The sequence below is a fragment of the Musca domestica genome, unplaced genomic scaffold, assembly GCF_030504385.1.
Source record: "Musca domestica strain aabys unplaced genomic scaffold, Musca_domestica.polishedcontigs.V.1.1 124, whole genome shotgun sequence".
Classification (NCBI taxonomy): Eukaryota; Metazoa; Arthropoda; class Insecta; order Diptera; family Muscidae; genus Musca; species Musca domestica.
In genome coordinates, this window is record NW_026712162.1 from 193154 (window position 1) to 206220 (window position 13067).

Genomic DNA, 13067 nt, shown 5'->3' on the forward strand with positions numbered 1-13067 from the left:
CTATTCATATTATGTTTACATTAGAGCTTTTTGTAGAATTAACCTCTTTGATGAGGATTTATTTGACGTTCGTTGGATGGAATGGGCAATTTATCGAGTTAATAAATCTAGTAAACTCAACGTGATATAACATTCATTGAAATATGTGTGAATGTTAGCACCCTAATAAGAAGTATGCAAGAATAAGCATAGAACGAAGGAAACCACAACTAACCGATTAATAGAAAATCGACTTTGAGATCCCTTGTCTCCAAACCAAAACAAAACAAAAAAATGTCATGTTGTCTGTGTTCAGTGTTTTCTCTCATCAGATTCTCAGATTCGCTAGATCTCGTCCGTCGATTGAATATTTAATTTTCGATTTGTTGTGTTTTTGTGCAAAAAATATACGGGTAGCAGCTATTGACAAAGATAAATGTTAAAATTTTAATAACCAAATACGCAGTAGAAGAAATCAAACGTCCGAAGGAAACATGGTTGCTGTTACAGATGATGAAGGGTAAGCAAGCGTAATGAAATACATACCAACCACCGTCCGCCGCCGCCGTCGTCGCCGTGCCCAACAAAGGAAGTGGTACTGGAGAGAATTTTCAAGTACAAAGACCAATGACCAGAACATCCATAGCATCATCATCTTCGTTGGATTTTTTTTCAACACTAATGTCGCATTTCAGACCTATTGAGAAGAAGGATGAGGCATGGATGTTTTCACTCGGGTTGCAAATGATGTCGCCACTGTTATGCAATGCAAAAAAATTTTGGAGTCTCAATGCGTTCTGCCCCGCTGGTAGATTTCTGTGGAGCTATTGTTGTTGTTCTACAACATTCAAATGCACAATTGGTCAAAAATGTTTGGCAGACGACTTGCTATCAATAAATAAATATAATCAGTTATCAGCTGGTTATTGGCGTTTCGTTTGTCGCATTACGTTTTTATACGCTCTATAACAAGCGGCTACTTGCCCCCCACACCTTTCGCACCCCACCTTTAGATATCTTCACCCATTCAATGATTGTGTTTGTATTCTCTCGCTGCCTCTCTTGAGACGCAAGTACCATCATCTAGCGGTGGGTGGCTATTGGTAGTATAATTGGACCCTACAATAGATTTACCTCTCTGTTAAGTTTACTTCATGTATCTCTCTAGGTTCTGTATACATTCCTTCGACCATACGAATCTCATCATATCCGATGATAAAAAAAAAATGCACGTATAACTGACCTTGAACTCTAAATAATGCGATATTCTCTATCCCCCTCCCTATACCAGCTGCTAGCTATTTGTTGTTGTTATTTGCTTTCACTTGTGTATTACTTTAGTATTCTAATAATAATTTTCTCTTTTTTTCTTATTTTGCAGTACCAAAAAAGTGCCCACATTTCATATTATACGTGAGGTGTATGACAGTGCAAATGCCCATCAACGGTTCGAGGCTGAACTCGAAAAGGCCCTGGAGGCAAAAGTCGATTATATTATCATAGAACCCCCCAGATTGGGTGATGAAACTGGTCGCTGGATATCTGTGGGTAATTGTCTACACAAAACCGCTGTTGTTTCTGGTCTGGCCTCGTTGCTGTCGTCATTGATATGGCCCAGCCGGCCTGTCATAGCGGGGCCCATTTGTGCAGTATCGTTATTTTGTTCCGGCTTGTATACAGTATCATGGAATTATGATCCCTGCTGCCAGTACCAGGTATTAGTAGAAAAGCAAATTTAATATTTAATTTTATCATTTATATCACTTCAGAAAATTAATGTCTTTAAAAATATCGGATTACATTCCTATAGACCTTGAGAAATATTTCCTAAAAATCTACGCTGCTTATATTCACAGTCGTTTTAAAAGTTTTTAAAAATTCGCAATTTACCTGGTAGATAGCTTAGAATAGCTTAGATATGTTCTTAGAAAACTCAATTCTACGGCTGATATGCTGAAAGGAGTGTTTAACAGTCCACGTTTTTTGGTTCCATAAATCGTTAAAATTTCACGTTATTAAAAGGTCAACGTTTTGTGGCTCCGCTAGCTCTTGAACAATATTTATGAGTTATGACCCTAAGGGCCTTTAAAAATTTTCTCAATCTACTTCATTTCGGTCGGAAGCTAGAGTGATTTCCACAGACGGACATCGCTAAATCGACATAGAATTTTATGCTGATCAAAAAAATAGAATTTTATGCTTGAAAAAAAAAAACTTTCATAAAAACACGTATTGTGACATGGTTAGTCCTTGAAAAATATTTTTAAAAATACAAATACTATAGCTGTTATGGTTCTTAAAAAATGCTAAAACTCCAAAGTTGAAGCGCATCATTGATGCTTTAAAAAAATATTCTTAGAAATTCCATATTTTATTATGAAAAAAACTCCTCTTTAAAATCAACGTTGTCATTGAAAAAATATACTTAATACCTTGTAGTCTTTGATAGTCCCCAACATTTATATACTTTTTATTTCAAAGATATTCTTAAAAAATCCACAGTTACTAATTCTTTTCCTTTCTCACCCAACAGGTTGAAAACGACGAAGAAGTTTTGAATAAACTGCCCTTAGCTGATGTCTCATCTCCTGTGATCTTGGGCTATGAGCCCAATACAAAAACCAAATATTTACAACGTAGTGTTACCCTCCTTTCCGCTGCATTCTGTGCTTGGCAAATCTGGCGATCCTACAAGTAGTCTGGCCAGACCACTAAACACAAATATTACAAAAAAGAAAAAAGCAAAATCCAGCAGTAAAAAATTCAAAATATATCCAAGAAAACGCGAGCTCATCCCTCTAAAAGAAACAAAAAGCAACAACAACAACAACAACACAATATTACTTCTCTGCACATTTTGTTGTAAAAACGCAGCAGCAGTAACAGCAATCCTTAATTTTTTCGTGGCATAGAAAAATTTTGAAGGCCAATACCGAAATATCTCAGTTTTATTTTATATACATATAAAGAATTATTTTCTGATTTTATTATATTTGTTAAAATATACGTATTTTTGTTTTGTTTGCAAAGAACAGAAGAGACAGACAACACAAGAAAATGAAACGCAGAAACAAACAAACTATGAAACAATAAGTTTTTAACATTGATTACTTAGCAAGAACTTATTTTGAACAATTGCGCAGTGTTAAGGTTTACAATTGTGGACATTTTAAATGCATTTTTTAATTTATATTATAAAGTTAGTAAGACATAATTAATTAATTATTAAATACTACTTATTTTAATTTCCAAGTTCTCTTTTAAATGTTTTTGCTTTATTATTTTAGTTGATGTTTGAGTGTTCTGTCATGTCTAACCGACCTGCCCAACTGCAATTGAAGCCAGCCAGCTTCCAAAAATTTAGATATTTTGTCAATTCAAAAGCACTTTAGAAGAAACATTTTTCTTGATTTCAAGTACTTTTTTTTTTTTTGGTTTGTAGAAGAAATTTAATTTTTCGTTCTTATAAAAAAATGCATTTCTGTTTCTTTTTATTAATAATGAAAATAATCCTTTTTTGTTTTTTATTCCATGTGTTTGCTGTTTTTTTTTTTTTTTTTGGTTTTATTGAAAAAAGAAAAACAATGCTAGAATTTTCTTTATGTCTTCAATTGTGTAAGAAAGATCCTGTGTTTATACTCTGTTTTCTTTTCTTAGAATATTTTATTTTCCAACGTAAAAGAAAAACAAAGCATGGTTATTTTAGGCGATTTTGTATTAGTTGTAAACGTAAATGAAACTCACTCAAAATTGTTAATAATATGTAATATAATTCTAAAGTGAAAATAAATAAAATTAAATAATATAAACGATGTAATGGCATATATTGATTATGGATCTAAAAGTCAGGGAAAATATTAAAAAAAAGTCACGAATATAGCGACGAATATAGAAGACATAGTAGAAGTAGAATAAACAAAACAAACACCTCAATATAAAATTTTACAACATGACTGTGCCACTCAATAAGTTATAAACAATTTTTGTATTATACCCGTTTTTAGCTTCGGATACCTCCTGTGGATGCACGATGCTGACACCTGAAGTCCAGACGGGTGTGAAGGAAAAGAGAAAATTGGCTTTATGTTGTTAACTAGAAAGTATCCTCTCTGGTCATGGAAGTGATGGTCCTTTAGACACAACTCGTTGCAACTCGCATTATGTTGCAAGCTGGCCACGACTTAAGCGGTTTACAAGCTGGTCACGACTTATGGTGTGAGTTGTTTTATTTTTGGACATGAGTCATTTGACATTAAAAGATTCAGAATAGGGTTTAGCCGTGTTTCGAGCAATTTAGGATGAAGCTTGACGAGTTGAGAGAATATAATATATACAAGGTGAGATGAAAAAACTGCAACCAACTTCAGACTGCTGTCATTTCTAAGCCACTCGACAGACAGCTGTTAAAATTATTCCAGTGACAGCTCATTATATTGTTTACAAGCGTACAAAAGCATTTTGGTGAGAATTTTCCAGAAAAAAGTTATTCGTGATGGAATTCAAGCGTGATTGTGTGATTTCTTTATATTTGTGGGTATTGTTAGAGTACTCCACCATTTAAATGTGAATAAATATTTTGTGTCTCGTACCATCGCTCGTTGGACGGAAGAAAACAGCAACATTAACAGAAATGGTTCGAAAAATGATGAAGCGACGTGATCGAAACCCGCGTCGCATTGGCCGAAAAATAGCTCGTGAGCTGAACATATCACAATATTCCATTCGGCAAATATTGGAAACTGAGCTCGGGGAAAAGCCATTGAAATTTCAAAAAGTGTAAGAACTTACATCGCACTTACACCTTCATTTGGCCGAAAGTGGTGAACTGCCGAATTTGGTTTTCTCCGATGAGAAAACATTCATTGTCCAGCAGTTTGTAAACAAACAAAATAATCGTGTTTACTTGCCAAAGAGGTCAGTTAAAAATGTGCGCCTTCTGTTGGCCCCCAGAACTTAAGCGCCGGCCATGGTGATGGTATGGGCCGCCATAACAGCCGATGGTCGCTCTCCGCCACCAAAATCTCCAGATACCAATCCGTTGGACTATTGTGTCTGGAGTATTTTGGAAAGCATGGTTGGCACTAAAAAATATAAAAGTGTCGATCACCTCAGTAAGCGTTTCGCCGGGAATGGCCAAAATACCCCGGAGCAACATTCGGGCAGCGTGTGACGGTTTCATTGGCCGTTTGAAGGCCACAATTTGTGCCAATGGTGACCAATGCGAACAAATCTAAACTTATTCTAAAATTTGATGCTATTTCCGATATTTTTTGCTTTCATTCAATAAAATTAAAAAAAAAAACAAAATTATGGCGCTTGACTTTATTGCATTTTTTTTATCTCACCATGTATTCTGCAGATGCACGATGAGTCTAGTTTACAAATGGTCACAGGTGAACTGATTTCTTCACCTTTATATCTATAATTTTAGAGCATACCTTTAGGCGTTCCCTTTAACTTTTTAACCTAAATAAAAAAATTTGTTAACTAGCCTTTAGGTCATCTAGCTGTATCGTAGACTAATAAATATATAGACATCGAAAAGTTAGTTTTGTCTTTTTATCCAGGTGGCTCCTAGCATGTTTTGCATAGTTAACATGCTGATTAACGCATTCGACCCGTATTTTTCTGTCAAATATTCTAAAGTTTTTGTTATTTTTAACATTTTAGAATTGAGTGACTTTAATATTTTCACTCATACCCATGGTAGAAAAATACAGGTAGATGCACCAACGCTTGGGAGCATTGATATGTCAAAATTTTTTTTAATTTATTTTCAAATATAAGTAGATTTTTATATGTTTTCTTATGCGACGTCATTCGGAGGTTATTATAAAGTGCCTTTTTCAACAATTTTTAATTGCTATTAATACTCATTTTTAATCATAAGATGATTCGTATCACATTTCAAAATGTTTAGCATTTCTAATCATCAGTTTTATGGTTTGTTTCTCAATTGCACTCATATGGTTCATTTGGCGCTGCGGTTATGTGGTTACATTTGGCTGGTTCCATGTGATATTTATGGAAATGAGGTGGTAGAAAAGATGAATGTTGTTAAAGTATTGAAAGAGGATGGATTTAAAATTGCATTTAAGTATTGCATAGACACTAAGGTGTGAGGTGGAGTCTTTCCTATATAATATGGAAAATTTAGCAAAACTCGTAAATTTTTACAGGTTCTGGTACAGAGTACTTGTAAAATTTAACTGTAAGCAAGTAAAAAAGGTGCTAAGTTCGGCCAGGCCGAATTTTTAAAACACTCCCCCAATTTGGAGGATCTTAAATAATTTCAACAAATCCTTTGAAAATGCCACTTTATTGAAAACCGAATTGAGACGTTATTATGATTGGTATTAATAATCATTTTAAATCATAAGATGATTCGTATCACATTTCAAAATGTTCAAATACCAAATTTGAAACAAATCCGGTGAATAATGTCGCTAAAATCATCAAAATACCGAATATCGGGAGATACCGTTATATGGGGGCTATACCAAAACGTGGACCTATATGGCCTATAGGTTTCAATAACAAAAGTCCTGCAGACATAATATACATTTGAGTAAAATTTTATCAATCTACTTCATTTCGTTCGGAAGCTAGAGTGATTTCTAACATGTATATTTCGAGGTGACAAACTTAATATACTCTCTATATTGTGGAGGGTATAAATAAATGTTATAATAACTATAATAGCATGAAGCCCCCTTTCCTATTTATATAATTTTGTAATGCAATGGAGAATGCCTTTCATATATTCTAAACTTCCCTCCCTCAAATCAATTTTTCTTACTAGGCTCTTGAGCTATTAATGTTTTATCGAACACACCTAATACATTTACATATATCATCTACTCAAAAAAATCCTTGGTCGTATTTTAAAATTGTAACACATTTGCAAATAGACCTGACAACTCTACGGTCAGCAGCGGCAAAACAAAGATGGTGGTCATTATAATGGGTGACTTTGTTTATCAAACAAAAATTATCACACAGATTACACAGATTGGCTACGGCTTTGCCTGTGACATAAATGTCAACATAAAACGCCATTCTGCCATTCTCAATGGGAATGCTGTACCAAAACATACATAGGCATAATTATTATGTTTTCAATGTACCGGCAGAGCATCAGTAAAGTAGCAGTATTTTAAAAACTAATTTTGATTTAATTCTCCTCTCATTTGAAAAAAGAAAAAAATAGAAATACTCCTTGTTTTGTTTTTACAAAGTGTTCTCTCCTCCAAAACTCTCTCTCTCTCCCCCGTTCTCTTTGAAACTATCAGTTTTTTGTTTACGGCTTCTTATCTTTACGACCGTGTAGCGAAATTGCCAATAAGTTTGTTCCATCCATGGGTTTGACCACGCTTTGTCATGTCATCTGTACATACATATAAAAATACAAAAGTGTTATTTATTATGACTTCAAATTACGTTACTTTATTTGTTCTTATTTACTCTCAGAAATTAAAAAATAGTAAAATATGTCGTATATAAGAAGAGAGAGAATGAGATCAAATTCAAAGACAACAAAGATTGTTGAAATATAAGTTGGTTGAAGTTCTGTACTCAAATTAGAGGATACGAGGTTGAGCTATTAGAAATTTGGCATCGAATAAGAAATATTCAGAAAAACTTACAATATAAGGAGGTAAATAGAGGTAAATAAATAGTACCGATATATAGTGAACCGATTCCGACAAAATATGGCATTCCTATGTGCCGACAAAGTATTGCTCTGTTCCAAAACCTGCAAGAATCTACTAATTTTGCAATTTTTTGGATATTATAAAAGGAAAATCGGTTATCGTAGTAAAAACTTGTACATTTTTGCATTTCTGGAACAGACCAATTATTGTTCTAGAGGGCATTATACAATATTGTGGGACTTAAATATGGTTATGGTCCCAACGCCAGACTTATATTCCTTTCGGCCCCGGGGGGACTTATTGAATATAGAAATTTCTCTTTTTGTGTTTTGTTGATTATTTTTAATATTTTGCAATAGTTTAAATGAAATAGCAATATTCAATGTTTAACTCCAGATACAAATTATTTTTAGTCGAATCAATTGAGATATTTATTTGCAGCTTCGAAAGTAGGGCGGTACAATTGTGTGGCGCCCAAATCAAAACGTGAATCTTAGACTCCGATATCCCAAAAGTACAGTGGGGGAGAGACAGAGAGAAAGATAGAGAGAGCGAGGAAAGAGAGCAAGATTGACAGTTGAATTACTGGGATTTTGGAAATTACGACTGGGAAATTGTTCTCAGTAAGAATTATTTGAAAATGTTTAAACATTTAAGGAAATAATTATTATTTTTTTACACCATTTACTGAATAAATTTTTTACTATAACAATCTTTTGATAACTATTTGCAATGTTTTTACTTGAGAGAGAAACTTTTCTCCTCAAGTCTGGCTGGCTTCTTCAGAAATGAACAAAAGAGCCTAGGGCCAAAATCGAAATAATTCAACCTAAAACTCCTTTGTTCCTCTACGAAGAAGCCAGCCGATGACTTAAGCCAGCCAAATATGCGCTTTATGTATTTCCACCCTTATTTTTTCATTTTAGTACTCAAAATGTACAATTTGTTGAATTGCAATTGTTCTTGGACAAAATATCCAAACAAATCTTCATACATCGCACTAAAGTCGCATCAAAGTCTTCAAAAAAATTCGTTTTGAAGTTTGTCGATGAACATATTAGTTAAACCCTTGTACAATGGTTCCACATCCAATTTTTCTGAACAAAACCATTTCAATGTCAATAATAATTAAATAAAAAAATAATAATAATAATATAATAATAATAATAATAATAATAATAATAATAATAATAATAATAATAATAATAATAATAATAATAATAATAATAATTATAATAATAATAATAATATAATAATAATAATATAATAATAATAATAATAATAATAATAATAATAATAATTATAATAATAATAATAATAATAATAATAATAATACTAATAATAATAATAATAATAATAATAATAATAATAATAATATAATGAGAATAATAAATATAATAAAAATAAAAAAAATAAATAAAATAATAATTTCAATAATAATAACAAGTAAAAAAGCAGCTAAATGGGGCCGACCCGAACTTTTAATACCCTCCGCTATTTGGAAGGAACTTGCAAAATGTTAATAAAATTTCGTTTTGTTAATAAAATTTACGAATGCGTAGACCTGTATACTCAAATTTTTGTCATTAGCTGTAGTACACATTACGAACTTTAAATACGAAATTTGAAACAATTCCAGTCTATAATGTCTCTAATACCATAAAAATATCGAGTGTCGTTATATACGGACTATACGAAGGCCTTGACCTGCAAAAGCTTTTTTTTGTCCCATTTTTTTAGTACCCATTAACATCTTCCAATACGAAGTTTGAAACGATTCCGGTCTATAATCATAATTATATGGGGACTATACGAAAATATGGACCGACATTTGCGAAATTAACCTGTCTGTCTGACAAAATACACATTAGGTCTGACATGAGTATTTGGAGAAGTTACAAACGAAAATATGGACCGACATTTGCGAAATTAACCTGTCTGTCTGACAAAATACACATTAGGTCTGACATGAGTATTTGGAGAAGTTACAAACGCAATGACGAAGTTGATAAAAAAAATTGAAACCAAGAGTGACATCAATATCAAATTTCTGGATTCAAGTTCTACCCATTCACTCAAAGGTAAATTATGTACATTTTGGTACTTTTCGAACAATTATAGTACGCATTCCCAAATGTACTTACTTCTCTCGAAAGTATATACCAACAGTAGCCTACAATCAAATGTCAGAGTTCCAACAATATCCTAAGATCAAATTCCAATTTTATTACCATATTTTTCGTACAGTTATGTCTAAAACCACCGCCTTCTCTCCACCTTATACACAAACAGTGACCTCGATGCTAACTTTCAGAATTACATATCAATCTCAACTCTAAGCTGCACAAACCTCCTCTTTATCAAAATTCCAACAACTCAATACCAACCAATTCAATACTCAATTCAATACCAACAGATACCTCAATATCAAATTTGCGGATTACAGACCTATCCCTTCACCAAACACCAAATTTAATAATATATAGTACTTTTCATACATTTATAGCACATATTTGAAAAACCACCTCCATTTCTCAATATCAGATGCTAACAGTGACCACAATATCAAATTTCGGGATTCCAGCTCCCAATACCCAAATAAGTGCCATGTAATACTTTTCGTACAATTATGGTATAATTTCCAAAACCACCTACATCTCTCAATTCCAGACCACACAGTGACCACAATATCAAATTTCGGGATTCCAGCTCCTAATACCCAAATAAGTGCCATGTAGTACTTTTCGTACAATTATGGTACACATTTCCAAAACCATCTACATCTCTCAATTCCAGATATCAACATAGACCTAAATATCAAATTTGCGGATTCCAGCCCTATCCATTCATCCTATACCACCCTATTTAGTACCACTTAGTACTTTTCGAACAATAATAACAGTAATAGCAATAATAGTAGACATTTGCAAAACCAAGTTCATATCTCAATTCCAGATACGAACAGAGACCACAATATCAAATTTGTCCATCCCTCTCAAAGTTCAAAAAAAAAAAAAGCATCCTCCTCTCAAAGCTCAAACACACTCTTATTCCAAAAGTATTCAATTATAAGTACTTCTCGTACCCTTTTTGCATGAATTTCCAAAAACTCAGCGCTACCACACACCTACGCCACCAAGACTGAACTTCGTGCAAAATTTCAAGATTCCAGTTACATCCGTTTCGCCTGGACTATTTTTCTTCTTTAAGAAACTACAATCAAAATGATGCTAAAAACCCCGAAATGTCAATATTTAAGGAGTTACGAGCATTTTAAAATTGGCTATTTTTCCTCTTTAAATATCTGCAATCAAAATGATGCTAAAAACCCCGAAATGTCAATATTTAAGGAGTTATGAGCATTTTAAAATTGGCTATTTTTCTTCTTTAAGAAACTACAATCAAAATTATGCTAAAAACCCCGAAATTTCAATATTTAAGGAGTTATGAGCATTTTAAAACTGGCAATTTTTCCTCTTTAAGTATCTGCAATCAAAATGATGCCAAAAACCCCGAAATGTCAATATTTAAGGAGTTATGAGCATTTTAAAATTGGCTATTTTTCCTCTTTAAATATCTGCAATCAAAATGACGCTAAAAACCCCGAAATGTCAATATTTAAGGAGTTATGAGCATTTTAAAATTGACTATTTTTCTTCTTTAAGAAACTGCAATCAAAATTTTGCTAAAAATCCCGAAATGTCAATATTTAAGGAGTTATGAGCATTTTAAAACTGGCAATTTTTCCTCTTTAAGTATCTGCAATCAAAATGATGCCAAAAACCCCGAAATGTCAATATTTAAGGAGTTATGAGCATTTTAAAATTGGCTATTTTTCCTCTTTAAATATCTGCAATCAAAATGACGCTAAAAACCCCGAAATGTCAATATTTACGGAGTTACGAGCATTTTAAAATTGACTATTTTTCCTCTTTAAGTATCTACAATCAAAATGATGCCAAAAAACCCGAAATGTCAATATTTAAGGAGTTATGAGCATTTTAAAATTGGCTATTTTTCCTCTTTAAATATCTGCAATCAAAATGATGCCAAAAACCCCGAAATGTCAATATTTACGGAGTTATGAGCATTTTAAAATTGGCTATTTTTCCTCTTTAAGTATCTGCAATCAAAATGATGCTAAAAACCCCGAAATGTCAATATTTAAGGAGTTATGAGCATTTTAAAATTGACTATTTTTCTTCTTTAAGAAACTGCAATCAAAATTTTGCTAAAAATCCCGAAATGTCAATATTTAAGGAGTTATGAGCATTTTAAAACTGGCAATTTTTCCTCTTTAAGTATCTGCAATCAAAATGATGCCAAAAACCCCGAAATGTCAATATTTAAGGAGTTATGAGCATTTTAAAATTGGCTATTTTTCCTCTTTAAATATCTGCAATCAAAATGACGCTAAAAACCCCGAAATGTCAATATTTACGGAGTTACGAGCATTTTAAAATTGGCTATTTTTCCTCTTTAAGTATCTACAATCAAAATGATGCCAAAAAAACCCGAAATGTCAATATTTAAGGAGTTATGAGCATTTTAAAATTGGCTATTTTTCCTCTTTTAAATATCTGCAATCAAAATGATGCCAAAAACCCCGAAATGTCAATATTTACGGAGTTATGAGCATTTTAAAATTGGCTATTTTTCCTCTTTAAGTAGTAATAATCAGTAATTTCAGTTCTGAACAGATTACGCCCAAGATACTTGCGGATGAAATATACTTTCTATAGTCATGAGGCTTGAATGGTATCTCTCCTGTAATGTTTTGAAATATGCTAAAAATTATAAAGATAGCGATTTTTCATATGTTCATCATAGATTAAAGAATCACGGAATCTTAACCCGGCGTTTCAATGAGTTTAATATTTGTCCCGATCAAATTTTATATCTATACCCTATTTAAGCATTTTTCCATCCCTGTCATATATAATACAATCAAATTTATCACCTTCCGCCTTGTAGTAATTTAGTATTCCATCAGACATTTATTGAGGTATTGCTTTAATATTTGCCAGTCAAGGCGATAACCTTGACAGATGCTGTTAAAAAATCCATTAAAGATTACTCAATTTAAAATTTATTTTTAGTATCAAAATGAGTGAAATGAAAATAAAATTATTCTTCCCGAAGAGTACAGCTGCTCTAGAAACACCATTTTCCAAACGTTTTTAAACCACCCTCGTATCTAAGGCCTATTTACAAGGAAATGATATTTACATAAAGCGCACTTGTTTATTTTCATACATACCTACATGCAGATCTATTTGATCTCTCAAATATGCCACTTACCGCTAGAGAGGGAAAGGGCAACGATGGCCGACAATGCAACAGAAAGAGTATGCGAAATGGAGAACGATGGACGGCTGGGTGGACGGACGGCAAGAGGAGGTACAGAATGATCTGTCAGCAGTATTGATTGCA

General features: G+C 32.8%; 1 protein-coding gene across 2 annotated transcripts; it reads left to right on the top strand.

Annotated features, from left to right (window-relative positions):
* Positions 1 to 273: 273 nt before the first annotated feature.
* Positions 274 to 3540, top strand: LOC101889930 (transmembrane protein 11 homolog, mitochondrial). 2 transcript variants are annotated; one of them, XM_005185325.4, is made up of 3 exons: positions 274 to 499; positions 1361 to 1697; positions 2513 to 3540. In XM_005185325.4, the coding sequence occupies exons 1-3, from the start codon at positions 474 to 476 to the stop codon at positions 2675 to 2677; spliced, it is 528 nt and encodes a 175-aa protein (XP_005185382.1). In that variant the 5' UTR covers positions 274 to 473; the 3' UTR covers positions 2678 to 3540. The 2 variants fall into 2 exon arrangements, with proteins under 2 accessions (XP_005185382.1, XP_005185383.1); XM_005185326.4 differs by having other exon boundaries at positions 1361 to 1694.
* The last annotated feature ends 9527 nt before the right edge of the window (positions 3541 to 13067 follow it).